Raw genomic sequence first — 20,721 nt, 5'->3', positions numbered from 1 at the left:
ATGCGGTGTTCTCTATTGCCGCCACCATTGCACTGGTTCGACTTGCTTTTAACCAACGTTGCTTCAGGCAGCGCCAGCTTGGGGCACTTGCTGTATGGTGGATGAAACTGTAAAGTTGAAGTTGAAAATGAGGCTTTATTCACAGTATGGTTCATGCAATATTTCAGCTGTGTGTAAAGTTTGAGTGTAGATTGTCCAGCCAGGAAGAGCAAGCACTTACGACACATTGAATGTTCTCTGCATGGTAGGTGAGGGACAGAACATTTAGTTATAGCATATAGCGAGGTAACAATACATGTTCATAAAATCCCACGTGAGAGGTGTTCCAATTTCCTTCTTTCTGTTGTGTTGGCATATATGTATTCATGCTGATGATACTTTAGAATTTACTGCAGTTATTAATACATGGCATTGTTACTACAGAGGACTGCTTGGGTAAATTATGTAAACCTTAGTTTGGCCTCTATGAATTCAGTGCTATGCTGGTGACAGTGGTAACACCGGAAATACAGGTTTCAGTGTGTAGAGCTGAAACTAAACAAGTGTGTGAACTCTTTTTTTTTTTCTCTTGTTGCGAAGCATATTTTAAGAAATGTTTTAAAGTTACTTTACAGCAAGAATTTTTCAAAGAGTATAGTTGCAAAACAGTAAAGTTCTCATATTTCATTTCAGCAAGATGAAACACACTGCTGTGCAGACTTCCATTTTTTCATTTCATAGCTTGCAAGGACTGTAGTTTGTGATTTCGTGTGAGGACACTAGTACAGTTCCTTTCATAAAACACCAGAAGATTGCCTAGCCTTCTCCATTCACCGCACCCCTGTTATTCTGAACCGAGGGTAACTCTGTTTAGAATAACAGGGGTGCAATGAATTTATGGCAGCCAAAAAAAAAACAAAACTGTTTTATGGGGAGTCGCTTTGGCTTCAGACACCTCTTAATACATAATCAATTATTTTAGCGTAAGTGTTGTGTTGTGTGCAGTGTCCATGTGTACTTTCGCGCAGTGAGATGCTATCTTTCGATGTGATTGCAGGAAAGCAGTGTGAAGGAGACCTGACACCTACTAGCACACATGCCAGGCTCAAAGAGCTGATATTTAGTCTCACTAACTATGTGGATGCTCTTCCAACTTTGCAGGTAGGCTGAATTCTGTGCCTATCCCGTGTACAGTGTGTAACAAGGAGCTCTTTTTATTAGCCATTGCAAAGAAATGCTAAACGTGTACACAAGATGGCAAAAAACTAGACACCTGATTGACTTCCTATTTGTGCGTCATCGAATGTCGTTTGTTGTTGGGGATTGAACAACCCAAGCAGATTGAGCAGGAATACTAGCTAGGGCATTTAAGCCTAGTGTCAGAGCTCCACTTGCTTTTCAGCTGAACTGCTCTTCATACTTTTGAAATGCCTATTTGCTATAATGCCTATGAAAATTACATTTTTATCCCTTTTTTTTGAATGCCTAACTAGTCAGTCACACTAATTAAAAGCCTCTTAATTTCTTACATTCATAAAGTTGTGGCAACTTTGGAGTATCCTTATGGTGGCATAGAAACTGGCGAATTACATTTAGCATCTTCGACTGGCAGCACCGGCGCTGTTTTTTGTGCACTGGTGCGGTGGGGTACGTTCGTCTGGGCACCACGCATGCGGTGCCACGTGTTCGGCTGGGCCGGCCAAGACACGAGGGCTTGTCACTGCATAGGTCAATGGTGGAGCGTGGTGCAATCCCATCAGTCCGCACGCGCTGGCAGACGACGCGGTCAACGCAATGACGTTCCATCATTTCAGGCGTAATTTACAGCTGGCGCTGCCACAGAACATGCCTGGACGCGACGGAAAGAACGTGTGGGAGCTTACATAGTCCGGCCGTACTCGCACAAGGCTACCTTTGCTGCCAGGATTTCACCGGACACCGAAGGCAATGCGAGAATTACTGTAACCCTCGTCGAGTTGGTACAGAACTGATGCAGCGCAACCACCTGGAGAACAGACGTGCACCCAATAGACACGTAGCATCTCGCAAGTGTCTTTTATTGTCTGGTTTTCCGTTGTTTGCTCTTTTATTCCCAGTACAAAGGGGACGCTGCGAATTGTCGTCTGCTCAATGGCGTCTTTCGCAGATGGCATGTCATGGATTTGAGTCTTGTGGTTCACACGTTTCGTCTGGCCCGTAGCGGGGCGTGAAACTCGAGCGGTGTTTGACGTAACTTTGTTTCCACCGTCACGGTGCCAGTGCACTTCAGTCGAAGATGTCAATTGATTCATACAAGCTTGTCTTTTATCTGCACTCATTTAAAGCTCATGTAAGTCTTTTTCTTCCAAGGAGGAACGTAACCTGAAAACGAAAGATGCATCTGCCTGTTCTGATGCTTCTGGCAGTGATGATGAAGATGTTGTTTGTGACACTTATGAGGAGCTTCTCGTTGTGGCTGTCATCAATAAGGTACGTTGATTATTCTCTTTCTCAGGTAACGCTGTGCGTTCAATGCATAAGACATTTGTGTCTTTTATTATTTATTCCTGTAGGCTGTTGAAATGGCTCAACGTAAATACGCAACGGACGGTTCAGCTGGGGATTTGAAAAATGCATGTGAACCTGACATCATCAGGACAGCAAAAAAAGGTGAGAAATGCCACAAAACAGTGATCTCACAGTGTGGGAAGCTTGAAGGAACTTCAGAATTTACCTTTTTACTTGTTTTAATACAGTCGATGACCAATAATACGGATTCCACGGGGAATGCACATAAGTACGAATTATATAATGTCCGAAAAAACAAATGCGTCAGAAAAAAAATTATTGAGGCTTCAGTGATCCGGTGGCCAGAAAAATCTGTCAATGCGTCACTGCACACCTTTCCGCTTACATGCAATAAGTCCGTGTGTATTTCTACCAGTGTGGTATGCTCGCTTTAGGACAACAGGTAGGACAACGAAAGAATTGCAAGGGCTCAAGACAGGTCCGCATGTGACGGCTCCGGAGCCCACGGTGCGTCGTCATCATTAGAGTCAGACTCACTGTTTGCCGGTTGAAGAACCAGCTCATTTATGTCGTCATCGTTTAATTCGGCACACGACGATACAAAACTGTCCACGTTTGGGAAGTCTTCAAACGTAACTGCATCAGGAATGGCACACCGCAGCCTCGCAGGTCGTCAATAACTTTTGCACTTTAGCCCATTGTGCTGGGCGGCAAGTCCGGCTCTTCAGTTGCAGTGTCGGGTTCTTGAACTCCGGAAACGTTGAACTCTCGGGCAACTTCGACTTGCTGGCGACCACTGAGCACTTGCAGATAGATGGCAGTTTTTCTTGCCCATAGTTAGCATTGTGTATGTCTGCTGTGTTTCATCGCCGTCAATGTTGCCTTCGGCACTGGCTGTGAAGGACCGTTGTTGACATTTAACTCAGATCTTTTGAGACAGCAGAGCGCAAAATAACGCAGGTCCCAACGCAAAACCGAATGCACGCAGAATTCAGCAAAACGCAGTACCGCAGACACATGCGACAGAATGGCGGCGATAGCAGTACAGCGTTGTAACAGCGTGGGGATAGCGGAACCGGAACATAGGAGGTCGCGATATTGATATGACCTCCCACAGTTGAGCAGTGCCTCCAAGATTGGCATTCCATAATATAAAGGTGGGAGGCAATTGAAATAAATCCTAAGAGATCACCAGTTTGCTTTCATTTTTTATCTCTGAGGCCATACTTTGTATAGTGTCTGTACCGGAGGAGATAATGGCTGCTGATCCGGTGCGCCCTCCTCGTAACATAGTCCTGATTGCAGGACCTAGTCCAGTCCAGATTGCAGGACATAGTCCAGAATGCAGATCTGGCAGCTGTCCGAATTATCGGTGTCCGATTTATCGGTCTCTGACTGTAGCTCGAAGATGAGTAATAATAGCAGAAACTACACAGTGTTGGTGCATGTAGGAATAGTTGATGGGCATTTGTAACATTTGTCTACTACGCTGTATCTGTTTTTCCCCTTAAATATGAAGCAACTAGCTCAGCAACAAGCCCTGTCAACATTTGTAACAGTTCATACAATAGGCCAGGTCCTACACTAAGAGATACAACAGTCAAAAAATGAAATTGTTCAAAGTAGCTCAGAATATCCAGCGTGCCAGTTTTATTTGCAGATGCAGCAAGGCATAATGAATATTTCTTTTCTGTAGTTCCATGAAAAATGTCATATGTGTCTGGTCCTACAAATGGTCATGATTGAATGAATTTTCGGGTAAACATAAGCAAGCCAGGAACATGCAGCATTTAAGGAGCAAGGAGTTCGCTGGCTTGGCGCAGAGATTGTGCCGACGTAACGAAGTAACTTGGAAAATGAAGCGAGAAGCACATTTGCTGTAGTGCTTCGTTGATTTTTAACCTATTCGCTACTGTTGACGACTATAGTCATCTTGAGATTTTGTAACAAAATGACTTGTGAAGACTATACTCGTCATCAACGAAAATTTGTCCCTCATGGAACCACCTTGTACTATCTCATACTTGTGTTTCTTGACGCTAGGCAGCCATACTTGTCTGTGTTGGGCCATTGGTATCTTGTATTTCATTTTATTGCGTTAGAAAAAAAGAAAAACATTATCTAATAATGGCATCACTCATTATCATATGGTGGTTTATGGATGTTAAAATACCAGCAATTATTATTATTATTATTAATGTTCCTTTTCATTGCCATGCAATGAAGCCACCTTTGAGGTAATCTTTTATTCAACACGATTAGGTACATAAAGTAACTTTATTGCATTGAAAGAATGGTACAGCTTGATTAAAAAAAGTTCTACAAATTGAGCAAGAAAAATTTCTTTTTGTTATTTTTTCTAATTTTCTTTCTTACGGTTATGAAAGGGTTAATAAGTATCTTATCCAGCTCCTCACTTTCATGTGCCTTATTTGCAGAACATATTGATGTCGGCTGCCAATCAGACATCCCATTGTCTGACTCTGGACAGGAAGAGGAAGAGTTCACGGAGGAAACTGAGTCTGACGAGTTCTTCTGGTCACGTGTCAAGGAGGACCCGTTTAAGTATATTGTGAGTTCTTAAAATACTGTGCACTTGAATATGGAAGCTTCTGCTGAAAATTCAAAGTTTGGTAGGGAACTGAAAAGTGGTCTTCCTTCAATGGACTGCGTTGTGCCTCACGTAACTTTTCCATTTGCCATGGGCTATGTAGCTAGTGTCCTTGTTCCTGTTAGTGACATTAAAAGTACAGCTAAACTGAAAACTACGTCTGTGTAATGCTGAAGGTATGCTAATGTGTGAAAGCATGTCATTCCAGTGTCTCCGAGTCAAATGCAAAATTCATTTGGCTCATGACAGCACGTCCTTCAAATCACTTACACAACTTTTAATGTGCTCGCTTTTCTATCTACAGATTGAGGAAAAAATTGAGGAGGAAATCACCGAGGCTTACACGGAATCTGACGACGACAGGAATAGAGCTCTTTCTGACCCCGAGGAGTGCACCAGCAGTTCTCGCATGCAAGTTCCCTTCACCCTGGATTTATCTCGAGAGCATAGGGTAGGTGCGCTATTTGTGCTTTTGTTTGTTCGCTGTTTTTACTTTGTTAAATGAGTAGTGTATTATCTTTAACATGCATGTATAGCTTGCTTGAGACAATGAACTGTGACCTTCACTTGCATGGTTATGGTTTATTTTATGTGACCTTCCATGAACATGAAATTGCAAAGTAATGTTAATCTTACATTTTCAATGTTGTAAGCGGGATGAAACACAGTTAAAAGAACAATGGGTTGGGAGAGACAATGCATTTGCAGTACAGCTGCAGAATGACATGACTTTTATAGCTTACAGCAGTAATGCCGGGGTAATAGTAGGCACCGTGTGCGCATGGCAATACTGACAATGAAACTTAGACGCAACCATGAGTGCTCTCTGCTTCTCTTCTGAAGAGATGCCACGCAGCCAGGCGAATACATATGTCCTGCATGAACAAAAACGTTTGGTGAAGAATGCAATACACGGCTTCCTTTTTCACGTTTCTGCAGGTTCCCTTTCCAGAGATGGGTGTGGACATTGTCACTCCCTATGCCTTGGACTCTGACGAGGAAGAGCTAGAAGGAGATGATGTTGATGGCCACGAGGCCAGTGCCAAAGGCAGTGGGGATGATACGCCAGCTCGCATCTGGACGACGTGTGTGCAGGATTGGGAGGACAACTGGTTGTTTCGACAGCGAAAGCGCAGTGCTGCCCTTGGTGCCTTCAGGGGTGGTCGCTACGCAGCCTACTACGACCCCATAAACATGGTCATTCCTAATCCCTCGGATGATTGCGGACGGGTACGATTGGGAAGCAGGTAAAGATCGGTGTGTTTGTGGACTTTTGTAGAGTTCAGACATAAAAACTGCCATTTGCTTGGGATACCTACCTAGTTATCGTAAAGTTAATGGGGTAGCCAAGCAAATGCTCTTTTCTCAAATGTTGGCCACTGTCCTTTTGCTATGTAGGGCACCATTAGTCTGACACCATTCTTTCAACTGTTTGACAACAGAGCTTGTAGGGCTGCAAGCACATTTAGAATGGTTAGAGTGGAGTTCAATGTGGGAAAGTTATTGCACACAAGTGATAAACATCCGTGAAGGTGTTTAGGTGTACGTGAAGCTATAGTTGAGAGGCAATGTATTTGTGTAATGTAATGACATCTGGTCTCTGTAGTGCCCTTTTAAGTTCCTGACCGCAGAAGGACAGTTTTTTATCTGAAACTAAACCAGTAACATGCATATGAGCATGATGCATTGAGAAACGTGCCTTTTACAGTGTCCTTATCTGTATTCATATGCTCTACCTTACTTGGATCTTTATTGTGAAAGTGGTGCTAGTAAAAGACGAGCGACTTGATGTACACATTGTTGGCTTCCACGTAGTGCTAACTCGCTGTTAAGTACTGGCGTTAATGTGATTTGGCATTTTCGTTCCAGGGACCTTGATGAACTTTCAGAAATGTCTGAGAAGCTTTCTGTTGGTTCTTTAGAATTGTCTAGTGCATCGGACTCTGAAGAGGACTTGGGTGCGAATGAGGTTTTTGAGAAGGAGGCCACGAAAGTAGCCACCATCAATGGTAACGGCAAGAGTGCCACAGGCCCACGGAAATCTGTTGATGCTCCGGTAAAAGCATTCATTCTATTTCTTCGCCATGCTTACTTCTAACCACTTATTTTTGCAGCCTATTAAGTAACCTAAATTGCCCAGTTTCTGGTATGTAATGCCTGTTGCTTCCAATATGTGCAGACCAATTGGAAGTACAAATCACTCGTAGAGGATGAAAAAGACAACAGGGGTTTCCCAAAGCCACAGCTGAGAGCCTCGCTGCAGATGATGCAAGACTCCAAGAGTTCTGGGTGGCCATTGACATCAACTCCAAAAAAGGACAAAAAAGAGCATGTTTCAGCTGCCAAGATAATTTTGAAACAGTTGAGGATACCTGCCTACTCTGATCCTGGTGCAAGAAAACAGTGCAGAGACCCTACACTGCACTTCAATTTGCATCCAGAAGCCAAGACCACATTACATTGTGGAAAGATTGCCAAGTTTGTCTGTGAGGTGTCAACACCCAAGCTGCTGGGCAAGTATAATGAGAACATTTTTTTTTTGTTTTTTCGAGCCCTAGGAAAAGCTGCAGTATTTATCTTTGGCAATGCTTTTTGCAGGTGTTGCCTGGTTTCAAGGCAAGAATCAGCTGGTGCCAAACGACCATTGTCGAATTACTAGGATTCGTGGAAAAGAATATGTCTTAGAGCTTTACAATGTTGGCAAAAGCGATGAAGGCACCTACTCTGCTGTTGCCTACACCGACAAAGACGAAGTCTGGTGCGACTTTGCCTTGGCTGTAAGAGGTGTGCACCTTTTCTTGATTCTCTTATTTTAGTATAGTACGAATGGCCAATTTATGAAGATGGGCTGAGCCATATTGTACATGTACTACTAAATACAAGTGTGTGCATGTGTGCGTGTGTGCGCCCCGCCGCGGTGGTCTAGTGGCTAAGGTACTCGGCTGCTGACCCGCAGGTCGCGGGATCGAATCCCGGCTGCGGCGGCTGCATTTCCGATGGAGGCGGAAATGTTGTAGGCCCGTGTGCTCAGATTTGGGTGCACGTTAAAAAACCCCAGGTAGTCGAAATTTCCGGAGCCCTCCACTACGGCGTCTCTCATAATCATATGGTGGTTTTGGGACGTTAAACCCCACATATCAATCAATCAATCAATCAATCATGTGTGCGTGTGTGCATATGTGTGTGTGTGAGAGAGAGAAGGGTTGTACAGCTCTCTATTGTGTTTGTAAGGACTTTTGTTTCGTAGAGACTGGGTAGTAACCATAGGATGGGTGAATACGCACATGTACGGTATGCCAAACAGGCTTAAGACAGTGAAAGATGTACACATGTGTCATCGCATGTATGTTTAAAAAGTGTGCCTTTTTCGATCATTTCTCCTTCTTTGCATGTGCTGCACTTTGGGAATACGTAGAATTTTATTGTCTTTCCATTATTTTTTTTCCTTGCCACAGCAACTCACCGGATTTTGCTTGTGCAATCCGAATGTGCATCATAGCGCGGCTGATTTTCATTTCCTCCTTCGGGCGATTATCGCTGCTTGCACCAGCAAAGCTGACGACCGTCGGGTTTCTGATCTCTGAAAGGGTGACTGCTTGTTAGTCGCTCGTGTATGGCTCCTCAGGGCGCGCTTTAGTCTGGTTCTGTATAGTTTAAATTACACAAACGATGCCGTCATGGTTGTGGTTCCTGTTTTATGCACAAAGGAAAGCTAACTCCATCTCATTGGAGATAAGACGAAGGAATATTACAGCTTTTTCACTTGTTTTGATTTTCGGATGGATTCACAACCAAACAGTTTTGTGTGCTCACTAACGCACGCAGTTCACTTACGCAATAGAAGTGCATGCCTCGCGCTTTGCAAGGAAGTTTCTGCCTACCGATGCTAAAGGAAGCAGGATCCAGAGGAGATGCTATGTCTGCCAATGCTACTCGGTGACAGAAACTTCAGTAAAGAAACACGCTACAGGTGTTTCGAGTGCAAAAAACCACTCTGTGTGGAGCCATGCTTTAAAGACACTGAGAAGCTTTGAGTTAGAGCGCAAAAATATTTACTGGAAAAGTACTCTTCTGAGTTTATCTTAATATGTGGGGAGCCATGTTTATTACAATGCATAATTTTTGTTGGTAAAATGTGTAAGCACTTTTTAGTATTTTGTTTGCTATTACTCACAAATAAGGAACCTGTATGTAACAACACAAATGACTTTCTGTTCCTTTGTGGTCACTCAGAAATTTTTTACAATTTTTAAAAATAGATTCATCTGATGGATGGTTCAGTAACAGATACACATTTCTGAGACACACATTTCACACACAAAAAAATTTGTTGTCAAAGAGTTACCTGCTTTAATTAACCCCCATGTGTCTCCTTCATTACTATGTGGTGCAAATAAAAGGGCCCACAAACATGAAGATACAGTACCTGTGCTGCAGGTTATTATCCTTCACGTTACATTTATAATATGGACCTATACCTGCCTGCCCAGTTTACTGCTTATGTCTGTTTTGTTATTTTTTCTGTTGTAAACTTGTGCTGTTTACATGAATATGCATCCATATCAACTTTGCTTGTGTAGTAGGGTGTGCATTTCAGGTAGTTAGTTCACGATTTGTAGAAAAGAGTGCTGAAACATTTTATGAAAAAAAGGACACAAATCCTGGCACTATGGTTTACTTATCCTTCTCTTCATCCTGTCTTTCAGTGCTGTTTTTTACAAATCATTGTGTAATTGGGAAGATTTCATTGGGGGAGACTTCTGTAGATTTGATGTTGTGATAAATCGTTACTATTCAGTGTACCAAACAGAACAAGGCTTGCCATGGTTCGGTGTTAATTGCATGCTGCAGAATTCTGCTCAAAGGAGTTTGAAGGAACCAAGAAAACCTGTTGGTCTTATCAAAACTTGGCCATAAAAGAAATTGTTATAAATGAAATGCATTACTTAATAAGTACATTCAGCTGACTTGTGTGCTAAAATTGAAGGGGTGCATATAAAAAAAAAAGGAACTTTTTCGCCTGATTTATGTTGCCTTGTTTTGGCTCTATCAGTTTCATATTTATGGTTGTGATGAAAAAATGTCTGTGAGGAAGTAACTCAGCGTTGCCATTTTATGCCACAGCTACGAGCCGTGCCACAAATGCACCAGACTTCACGGTGGCTCCGCACATAGTAGAGCTGACTGGAGATCCCTGGGTGCAAATCTCGTGCACTGTGAGCGGTTACCCTGAGCCACGAGTTTGGTTCCTACGGGATGACCTACCCCTTCCTGACAGTGAAGAGGAAAGGTTCTGTGTAGGTGAGCGGGGCCTCTGTAAATTTGCCGCAGGTAACAAAATTTTGGCAGAAGCCATCTTGACACGACTGTGGACATTTGGCGCTTTGCAGTGCCCTATTTTACATATGTTCTTAGATAGAATCAACATCTTGACTATTTTATAAATTTAATATTCTTTTGTGTTATAGTATCTCGATGATAAATATCTATAATTCCCCCAGTTGTGCATAAAATTTGTACGGCGCTTGAGATTTATAATTTCAATCAGGGTGTGGTCAGTGTCAATAGCAATACAGTGGACTCTCAGTAAACCGAAATCTGTTAAATGGAACTGCTGCTTAAATGGAACAACTGCTTCTGATATGATTGCTTTCATACTTGAATGCTGCAACCCAGCTCACCTTTTAGTAAACGGAACTCCTGTTAAATGGAACACATTTTCCCGGTCCCTTCAGGTTCCGTTTAATGAGAGTACTGTATATTGTGTCATAAGTCAACACTATAACTGGTAAGTTGCATTAAATTAGTTTATTGAAGGGAAAGCCTCAAGTTCTTCATCAGACATTGATGTTTAAAAATATGGCATGTGGTACAAGAACCCACGTAATTCCATAAAAGTCTGAAATCTTTTTTTTTTTTTCAGTTAGCTGGAATTGAGCGCACATGTAATATGCGCGGCAGTCAGGTATTCTACCAAAGAGCCATTGTAGTGCGCGAAACAGCTTTTGAAAAACACCTTATGCAGTCTTTATGTTGGTCAGTGAGCGTCATTAAGAAATGTAATAATGCGTGACATGAGCATAGAATTGCACCATGTGAATTGCATAACAAGTGAGCGTTGGGGAATCATTAACCCGTTACAGAGAGCTGAGCTATAATTCATAAGCAGCAGCAGCAGCCACAGCATCAGCTAATGTTGAAGCTAGACACATGAATTCTCTCTGATGACAATGATGGTGATGATTAAATAGCGGCACTACATGAATGGATTTCGCCTTTGAATCCTCTTTAGTGAAGCGTATGGGATTCTTCAAGTGTTTTAGGTGCAGGGGTGAAATATGATGACATTATGTGATGATTACATTCAATTTTAATATAGTCATTTGAGATTGGTTCTTCTTTGCATGTTTACGCTATTTCTCCTACTTATATATGAGCTCTCTCTCTTTGCAACTGCCACATGTGTGCATGTTTCTTTTCATGTCTTCTCTCTTTCTCTCCCCTATTTCCCGACTGCTGCTGACTGATGCTTAGCCTTTCTTCGCCATTGGGTGTGTGTACATTGCTATCTTTTCTATGCTTACTGTTCAGTGTTCATTGCTCCTTTGTTTTTTGCACATGCAGCTCCCACAAAACATAACATGGTGAAATGTGACAAGTTCTGTAGTATTTGCAATGCAGGTGTGCTACCTGGGATTGAAATACATGCTGAAAAGTTGGTTTTATGCAGTTCACATACCCATTCGTCTCCCTCTCTGTGATGCAAGGATGTTCAGCTTTTTAACTTTCGTGACTGGGTTTTCAAGCTATTTAATTACAACTGTACATCCTTTTTACTTAGCAAACAAGTTACTACTATTATGCATTGGGGTGTAACTGATCCCACTACAATGTTCTTGGAATGGGCCTGAACCTGATCATACATCACATGAGAAAAATATTGATTGCTGGTTTACGTATAAGTGACAACAGTGTTATAGTCTTCACAGAAGGACTGGTTTAAATGCAGGCTTATCTAAGCAATTTCGATGTGCCAGTGCTGTTGTTCAAAAGAACCGAGTTTCTGTACAAGCACGTGAGAGGTAACCTATGCGAAATAGGTATCCTCCATTGAGGAAGTTTCATGCAGACTTTATGCAGTCTATGAATTAACTGTCCCGATTTAGTCAAAACAATTTATTACTTTGCCATGTTTGACATGTTCAAATTTCTTGAAGTGATACACGATTAGGTCAACACAGCTAGCACTACGCTTCATATTAGATACTTCTATGTTGTACTAGTCTTGCTTCTATCATTAATTTTAATATAATTTTGCACCAGGTACAATCCTGCTTAGTTAAATGTAGTGTGCATGTCTCAAATTTGCGTGTTGCTATGTAGTAGCGATATGAACTGATTGTACAAGACTCTTATTTTTATGTTGTTTAGGTCAATATTTGATGGCTGTTTTCTCTAACATTGCTGTTTGATATGGCTTGAGGATTTACTCTGCAAGCACTCACTTGCTTTGCTACTGTTTTCAGTACATTCGGTGATGGAAATAAATTTTTGAAAGCTTAGAGTTGGATGCATTTAGGATCAGCGTAGGCTTGCCTTCCAGTGCAGTGCTTGTAAGATGGCTGCATTTATGAGTATGCCTGCTGTTACAGTTCTCTGAATTTCACAGATATTTATACAAAAACTTCAGTTGCTGTTTCAAACCTGCCAACACGATCATTTCATGTGTTTCGTGCACTTCCTTGCAGAACTTGATGACGTGTCATATATTTAGCTCAAGGCTTTGATCGAAAATGACAAAGAAAATTAACAAAAATTGCCAAATACAAGTCATCGTCAACAAGCGAGTGCATTCACTTGAGTACTGCTACCTAGGGTGTTTCAGCTTGGCACATTTAAGTCTGTACAACGCGTTGATGATAAACTTTACTGTTCTAAACCATATTGTGAACCAGTTAAGTGCTGCTAAATGGTTCATGAAAAGCTATAAACTTTTTGTTCCCGAAACTAGCGCTGAACCAGAGTGAAATGGGGCACCCTAAACAAAATTAAAATCTTATTTTTTTTTTCTCAATACAGCGTCCTGATTAGAGTGTTGTTCAGTAGTGTAAAATTGTATTGTGTGAAGTCGATCCCAGATATATCAAACTCGCAGGGGATCGCGAAATAGTTGATGTATTGATAATTTGAAATACAAAATAGGCATGCTTAGGGCCTAAATTAATGCATTTTAGGCCTTTGAAATCGTTACAAGTGCTAATACAATGATTTGCTCACAGTATAATGAAGAACAAGGAGACAACTGCAAGTTACCGCAATTTATTTCGCATGAAAATAGTCGAACTCTGCTACAACGAACACCGCTTCAACGAAATTTCCGCTACAATGAAAAATTCACGATTCTCCGTCAGCAGTCCATAGGAGTCAATGCATAAATATTGCTGCCACAATGAACACTTTTTCTTCGATCGTCCCACTTCAACGAAATTTCACGATGCAATTCCAGGCTCAGATACTTATTTTTATGCAGTAAACCCAATCTTTGACAGAGCCTGAAAATGGGTCAACGAAGTCTAAAACATGCGTTGGCACCACCAGAAACCGCCGCTACACCGCCACTGTTCAGCAAGTATGGGCGCTGCGATTGCTTGATAGTGATGGCAATGAGACTGCCTTGCCAGAGTGTAGCAACTTTAGCCCTGCTTTTGCCACTGGCTTGCTTTTGAGCCGCAGACGGTCCGAAGCTGAAGCTCAGTCGCTCAGTTCATGGTTTCATTGACGCAGCTGCTGGGTGCAACCGCGGAATGATGCTTTTTCCGATCCCGATGCTTATCATGTTCCCCCTTTGCCACTGTGGTAACTAATAAGAGCGGCTGTTCGTCCGCATTTTCGACAAAATCGGCTAGCTGCGAGTGATGGATGATGAGAATGGCATAGAATAATGCAAAAGTCCCCGCTCCATGATACCCTGCCTCCATCTCGGCATTGTCGGATACTTTTGGTGGCGGACTGGTGTTAACGTGTTAATGCAACTGTTTGGTTCGTTCACGAAGGTGGTTTTAGGCTTTGTTTCAGCGTGCTTTTCACCATGGCCTCGCTATGCATGGGTGAGAATCACGTCGTGACGCTGCTGGGGAAGAATAGGAAGCAGCAGACATTTTTTCAATGTTGAGAATAAAGGTTCCTTTGTTTTGCTAGCTCAGATCAGCTATATTTTTTCGATTTCACTACAAGGAAATTTTCGCTTAAAAAAATTTTTCCGTGCCCCGTCAGTTTCATTGTAGCGGGTTTCACTGTAGTTCGTAAACTTGTCTCGTTGTAGCGGGTTTGACTGTAGTTCGTAAACTTGTCTCACTTGTTGCGCACCGTCAAGTTCCAGTCAGCTTCAATATCACTGAAGCTTTTCAAATGAGCGAATCCAGCTCCTTCAGCCACAACAACGATTATTGATGCAGATTCCCGCTGCAAGCTTTGTAGTGCGGCCAAATGTTGACTAGCGGCGGCAGCAGAGGAAGTGGTATATTCATAACCGCATTGGTTCACTTCCACGGCAACAACGGCAGCCATAATCTCCGCATCGATGCAGTCAGAAACGGCTACATTGTCATCTGCACTGATGAAGTCGTTCGCTGTCCGAGATAGGGCCTGGAAATGCGGATAAGTCGCAGAATTCACTGAGGCACCGCATGCCATTGTCAGCAGTCATGACGCACCCGAAGTCGTTACCTGGCTCGCAAGGAAAGTTTACGACGTTGCTTGACTTATTGTCGCTCCAAGTGCCAGTCATAATTTCTATCGCTGCGTGTGGGTCAATGTTCTGTTCGACTCTCTAATGAGGATTTATCAGGAATGAAGCAAGAAGTACACAAGTCCACAAGGCGCAAAAGGCAACGCCGAGCCATGCCGTCGAGTTCCCTCCGTTGACGTTGTTCGCGTTGCCGATGTCACTTATGGCTTTGTAGCGTGCAGCTGCTGCTTTCAGGTGTTTTGATTCGAAAAGCTTGAAAAAGCGTATTCTCTGAGACATGCATTTCAAAACCGAAAACACAAAATACGTCGCAAGGTTGCACGTCTTGAAAGCCATGCTTTTCAGGCTTGCATGCCATTGTGCGCTAGCAAACAAGGAAGGGAGTGCGGACATTGGGCCGAATCACTTTGCATTCTTATTTAGGTGTCCTCTGCAATCGGTCATTTTGAAAACACTGTGCCCGCGTGTCAAGACCTGCAGAATGTACGCATCAAACATAAAGGTGCAATGGCAAGCGCCGTGCAACGGAGCAGATTAGCGCGATAGAACAACACCGCCTTTTTCGCCACCTGTGTGCGAAAAGGGACTGGAACTTCTTACAACCCAGCCGATAATTGATCAGTAGTTGCTAGGAAAAATTCATTTTTTGGGCTTTGGCGTGGTGCAGCGTTCAATATAGTGGATGTTCTGCTGCGGGGCAGTTCGATATATGGGTGCACTGCTACCATACTTTTGCATGGGAAATTCTAGGGGATTTGTGAACTGTTTGATATAGTCGGTAATTCTATACATCCGAGTTTGATATATAGGGAATAGACTGTATTACATCACTGCTACTTGCCTTCACTGATGAGCTAAGTTGTGCTCTCACATATATAAAAGTTATTGTGACATACATGTTAGTCATCAGCTGAGAAATCTAGCTGGCTTACTGAAACAATAATTCCTTATGAATGTTTTCTTGATACTTCCATGCTTTATAGAATTTTATTAATTAACATTACTGACGACATTACTGATCTTTTAATTGAAATTTAAAGAGCTTAAATAGGTGAAAATATATTTTAGTGATGGGTGTGAGGTGCATTTTGAGTTGTGTTTGATCAATTGATCAACATTGTTCAGTAAACAAAATTGTGATAATGTGGTGTGTTTTCTTCGGCTATAGAGAACAAAGGCTATGGGGAATGGTGTTTGAGGATGCAAAGCCCCACACCTGAAGATGAAGCCAAATATACTGCTGTGGCTGGGAACAGTGTTGGCAGAGCTCATAGCTCAATCACCTTCCGCCTGTGTGAGTTTGTGGTTTCCTTCTCTTTTCCCAGATATGAGAATTCCGTCCTTCTTCTCTATTAAGTTGGCTACAACTTAAGGATAATTGTAAGCTCCGCCCTTAGCTGCTGTTCTACCCCCAGAAGTATTGCATAAGTGCCTGATGCAATCGCGATTGCTTATTTACATAACGCCGAGCGTATCTCGTGCATTTTACGTAGGTGGCTTTTCTATACAGGTACATATTGGTGCTAGTAGCTTTTGAAACTTGGACTTTCTGGCTTCACTGCTCAGCAAAGCATAATATTTTAACCAGGGACAGTGAACTTTTAATTCATAACATGCCTAGCATTTGCATCAGCAGTGAAGCCCCGCCACGTAGGTCTAGGGACTAAGGTACTTGGCTGCTGTCTGGTATTTCGTGGAATGGAATCCCAGCTGCGGCCGCTGCATTTCCGATGGAGGCGGAAATGCTGTAGGCCTGTGTGCTCAGATTTGGGTGCACGTTAAAGAACCCCAGGTGGTTGAAACTTCCGGAGCCCTCCACTACGGCGTCTCTCATAATCATATGGTAGTTTTGAGATGTTAAACCTCACATATCAATCAATTGAATCAGCAGTGAAAAAGTATTTATTGTTACAGTGGAAACTACCAAGCATGACTCTCTTATACAGATGAATGGAAGGCGCTCCGCAGTACTGCGAGTGGAGCGTGTATTTATTTTTATTTAGCGCCGTGTCCTCTATATTCTCCGCAATGTCCGTGCTATTTGTTTCCCCAGAATTGCACTAAATGGGAAGCATTTCTGAGCGAAACAAAGGCACTTTTAGCGTTTATGGTGACGGTGGTGGTGAAAATATATTATTTTAGCCTGTGATGACAGCCTTTTGATGGGCCGGCTGGATGTCGCATAGTGTGGCTGGGAGCTTGTGGTTCTCAGCTAGTGTTGGAGCCCAGCCTGCCAGCTGTTTCTGTGCAGCCTAGAGCTGGACCCTGCTATCTTTCATTGCTCTACATTGGTGAGTTGTCATTCTACAAGTGGCTGGAACTCGGCGCTCATGTATATGATGTGGTGAAAATCTGAGTGTGCATTCAGGGGAGAAGAGGCCAGGGTTGATTAGAGCAAGGGGAGCTGGGGATGAAAGGGTACTTCGATTGAAGTTCATGCCAGGTCACCTGCTCCAGTTTATAGAGCGATTTGTGGGGGAAGGGAGGAAGGGATATTGAAGCTGGATCTCCTTGTAGTGGAGATTTCTTTGTAATCAACCATGCTTTCGATTGCGCTCCCTGGGTCTGTAGTTGGCCCTGCTCGATTGACGTGCGCTCGAACTGTGTTGTGGGTTGCTTCATTTCCTGGGTTGCCCGCATGAGCCGTTATCCATTGGAGTTGATTTCATCTAATCGGGGGTTGAATTGAATTCAGAATTTCGGGTGCTCACCTGTGAACCCTGCCTCATGCAAAATTATGGATTGCTGTTTTCGAGTCACTAAAGATTACTATGGCAATGGTTGAGGAGATTGCCAAGGTGATTGCAGATTCCTCCGCCTTTAGAGAGGATAGAGCATTGGTCGAACTAGACACCATTCGGTGGAGTGTTAGAAACAACGCTCAAGACATAGGCTTGTTGAGGCATTCTGTGGCATCTACATAGACTGCATTGTCATTTGTCTGATAATGTTTTTGTAGCGCCATTGCTCTGGCTTGACATTTATATACATGTCGGTCAGTTGATAATGATCAATATTAACAGAGAAGCGTGGGTGTGAATGTTGATCATGACTCTCTGGTCGTCATGTAAATAGTGCCAAAATTGGGGTGTGGACATACCAAAACCTGTTCCTCCAGTCACATGAGGCACAAACCTATATATCACATGCAGCCTGCTCTATGCGGGTATGCCCCGCAGGGGATTCAGTTTGTGTACCCAGGAACAGCGAAAGCAGACATTGGTAGATAATCAAGAAATTGTGGCATCAGCTGTGTTGACCCAACAAATAAAAGCTATAAAAATTGGGACGCAGCGGAAATTGAACCGAGGGAATCTGCATTGCAATCAATTATTTTCTACTACACAGCCACACCTGGTCTTGAAACTATATTGTAAGAAGACCCTGTGCAACAGTAGTGTCTTTTCAATGTTAATTGTAGTTGCAGTGATGGCTATCCAATTTTATGGCAGGATAATAAACATTACCTGTGTACTTCTATGATACAGACATGTTAGCTAACACCAATTTGGGTTTTAGTGTACTCTTACAACAGTGCAGCAAACTCTACATATGTACTCTGATGATTTGGCAAGCCATATTTTATCGTTACTAAACCCCAGAGAAACACACTACCGAATGCTACGCATGGTATTCACACAACTGCATGTGAAATCCCAATGTAGTATGCAGTTCGTTTCAGTAAAACTGACTTCTGCTCTGTGACAGGAGCTTTGATGTTATGACAGGCCATGAATTACCCTTTAAACGTCGTTGTAGTCAGCATGCTTGGTGAGCGCATAATGTGCACACAACTACTTCGTTTGGAATACTCTTGGATCCAAATAATAATACTTTACTCAATGCCAAGAAATGCAGCATTGACAGTTACTCGCTGGATGCTTCATATGAAACTGAATCTCGCAATTCTCACGATCCTGACCCACATGAAATTCTTTAGAGGCGTAGCAGCTCTTTGATTAGCCCGCGTAATGCTGTCCCTCCATGCGCACCATGCTCCCCTGGCTGCAGGTGTTGAGGTGGTGCCAAGTAGGTGATGTCTTCCCTTGCAGTGCGCGCGCATCGACGTCACTCTCTTTCTATCCTGTCGCGCTTGCCGCGTGTCATTTATCTCGCTTCACCCTCTCCATCGCTTGCAACATCCGAGTGCACATCGAGTGAAAACACTCTTTCGGCTCGTTTATCTGTTATGAAACTTACACGAAACCCAACCCACCTCCCGTGTATTTGCGTTTCAAAGAAACGTTAGCTTGAGTAAAGGCTACTCAGGGTATCGTTTTAAACCGTTCTTTCAGCACCCACATCCACGTTCGTTTCAGCTGGGTCAACAGCATGCGTACCGCTGTTGCTTAGCATCCCATTACGCTTCCCTTTGGGGAGAGGGTCCATACTTTTTCATTCTTAGGAAGCCGTACTATAGATTTCAGTGAGTTGAATAAAACTGGGGAAGTGAATAGCATTTTCGTTTCCTGCATTTGTTACAGCTGATCTGAAGGTGAAGCCAGCTTGCAAACGACCAGCCAAAGCATCCAGTCCTCACGTAAACAATCACCAGCCTTCAAAGAGCACTGTGGAGAAGGCAGAATCTGAAGGAGTAAGACTTTCTTGTCCCAAGTTCGGTAGTGTGCATAATGGACATTTAGGGCTGCACTTCTTTATGAACATCTAGTCTGCACTGAGGTCTAACTAAATTACTACAGTGATTTAAATGAATTGTGTGCTTTAAGAGAAAATATTTGCGATGTTCTCATGCAGAAGTGGTGGTCTGCTTAATTAAGCAGTAATATCTGTTCATATCCTGTCTATTACAGTCTAAGAGGTCTGTGTAGTTTGCTTCCTTGGGTAGAACAACCGGCACAAGTTGAAATTTGATTTAGATCTGACTTAATACCACTGCTAGCCTGCTTATTAACCTACATATCACCATTGACCAGTAGTGCATAGATTGCAATGTTGTGGCCCTGACAAAAATTTGAGAGAGACAGAAAGAGAGAGAGAGAGAGAATGTTATTTACAGAAAGGCAGAGAAATCAGCCTTTCTGCTTAAACAGGTATTTCTAACTGTGTTTAAGAATGAAGTAAATGAAAAACATAGCTTTGTGCAATAAGTTGTCTATAGGCACTGTACTGGTTCTAAGAATCGTGCTGAAAATTTACCCAACAGATTTTACTTTGCAAGTGAATTTTCTGGTGAATTTTCTTAGAACACGTTGTTGCTGCATAATATTTTAGACACCATGCTTAGTATAACTATCTCCATTGTTGCTGAGATTGTTGTAGCAATGGGTATGTCCACTTCCAGCTTAGCTGATTGAATCAGTTTTTCTTGCAGGGCATTGGAGTGCATAACTAGTTTTCTGCTTTATACTGTGTACAGTTCTCCAAGATTATGATGATTTCATGAGATGTACATGCAAGTCTGGGCCATTTACTAGAGAGTGCGAGTTAAATTAGCCTGTGCAGACATTTGTGTGCATTTTCCAATATAGGAACTACTGGGCAAGAATTTTTTTTTCCCAGGTCAACGGCATTTCTATGAATACTCCCCTCGGCTTATGTCAGGTGGCATTGTCACGTGAGCATAAACTTGTAGAGCTGTACATCACTATGTGTTGATGCAACATTCTGCAATGCTTCTACTATTTCTAGCTGTTTTCTATAGAGCTTGCATGACAGGTACTTCATTAACTGTAGTGGTGGTGGCTTCGATTGTGCGATAAATTTTTCTTCGTAAGGTTGCATTCAGTTTTGATTTCTTTTCAATGTTTGTACTGTAGCAGTACATAGCAAAAAAATAATTTAAGTAAGTAAGAGGTAAGATTGAGCCAGTAATCTACAAGCCTGATATATTCTGTGATGGGAAATGGTGGAAATT

The 20,721-nt window shown here is 42.6% G+C and overlaps 1 protein-coding gene across 10 annotated transcripts in view; it reads left to right on the top strand.

The window, feature by feature from the left end:
- LOC119186953 (uncharacterized) overlaps window positions 1-20,721 on the top strand; it is a 114,852-nt gene that overhangs the window by 74,811 nt on the left and 19,320 nt on the right. For all 10 annotated transcript variants that reach the window (XM_075894060.1, XM_075894030.1, XM_075894050.1 and 7 more), the window contains 12 exons: window positions 1,037-1,140; window positions 2,329-2,448; window positions 2,532-2,628; window positions 4,926-5,059; window positions 5,403-5,549; window positions 6,038-6,345; window positions 6,968-7,154; window positions 7,278-7,611; window positions 7,697-7,882; window positions 10,223-10,399; window positions 16,015-16,140; window positions 19,331-19,440. In XM_075894060.1, coding sequence (XP_075750175.1) covers window positions 1,037-1,140; window positions 2,329-2,448; window positions 2,532-2,628; window positions 4,926-5,059; window positions 5,403-5,549; window positions 6,038-6,345; window positions 6,968-7,154; window positions 7,278-7,611; window positions 7,697-7,882; window positions 10,223-10,399; window positions 16,015-16,140; window positions 19,331-19,440 — 2,030 coding nt within the window. The remainder of the gene's footprint in view (window positions 1-1,036; window positions 1,141-2,328; window positions 2,449-2,531; window positions 2,629-4,925; window positions 5,060-5,402; window positions 5,550-6,037; window positions 6,346-6,967; window positions 7,155-7,277; window positions 7,612-7,696; window positions 7,883-10,222; window positions 10,400-16,014; window positions 16,141-19,330; window positions 19,441-20,721) is intronic.

Source organism: Rhipicephalus microplus, chromosome 1 (assembly GCF_043290135.1).
Source record: "Rhipicephalus microplus isolate Deutch F79 chromosome 1, USDA_Rmic, whole genome shotgun sequence".
In the NCBI taxonomy this organism is placed as follows: Eukaryota; Metazoa; Arthropoda; class Arachnida; order Ixodida; family Ixodidae; genus Rhipicephalus; species Rhipicephalus microplus.
This window is presented reverse-complemented; position numbering and strand designations above follow the sequence as displayed.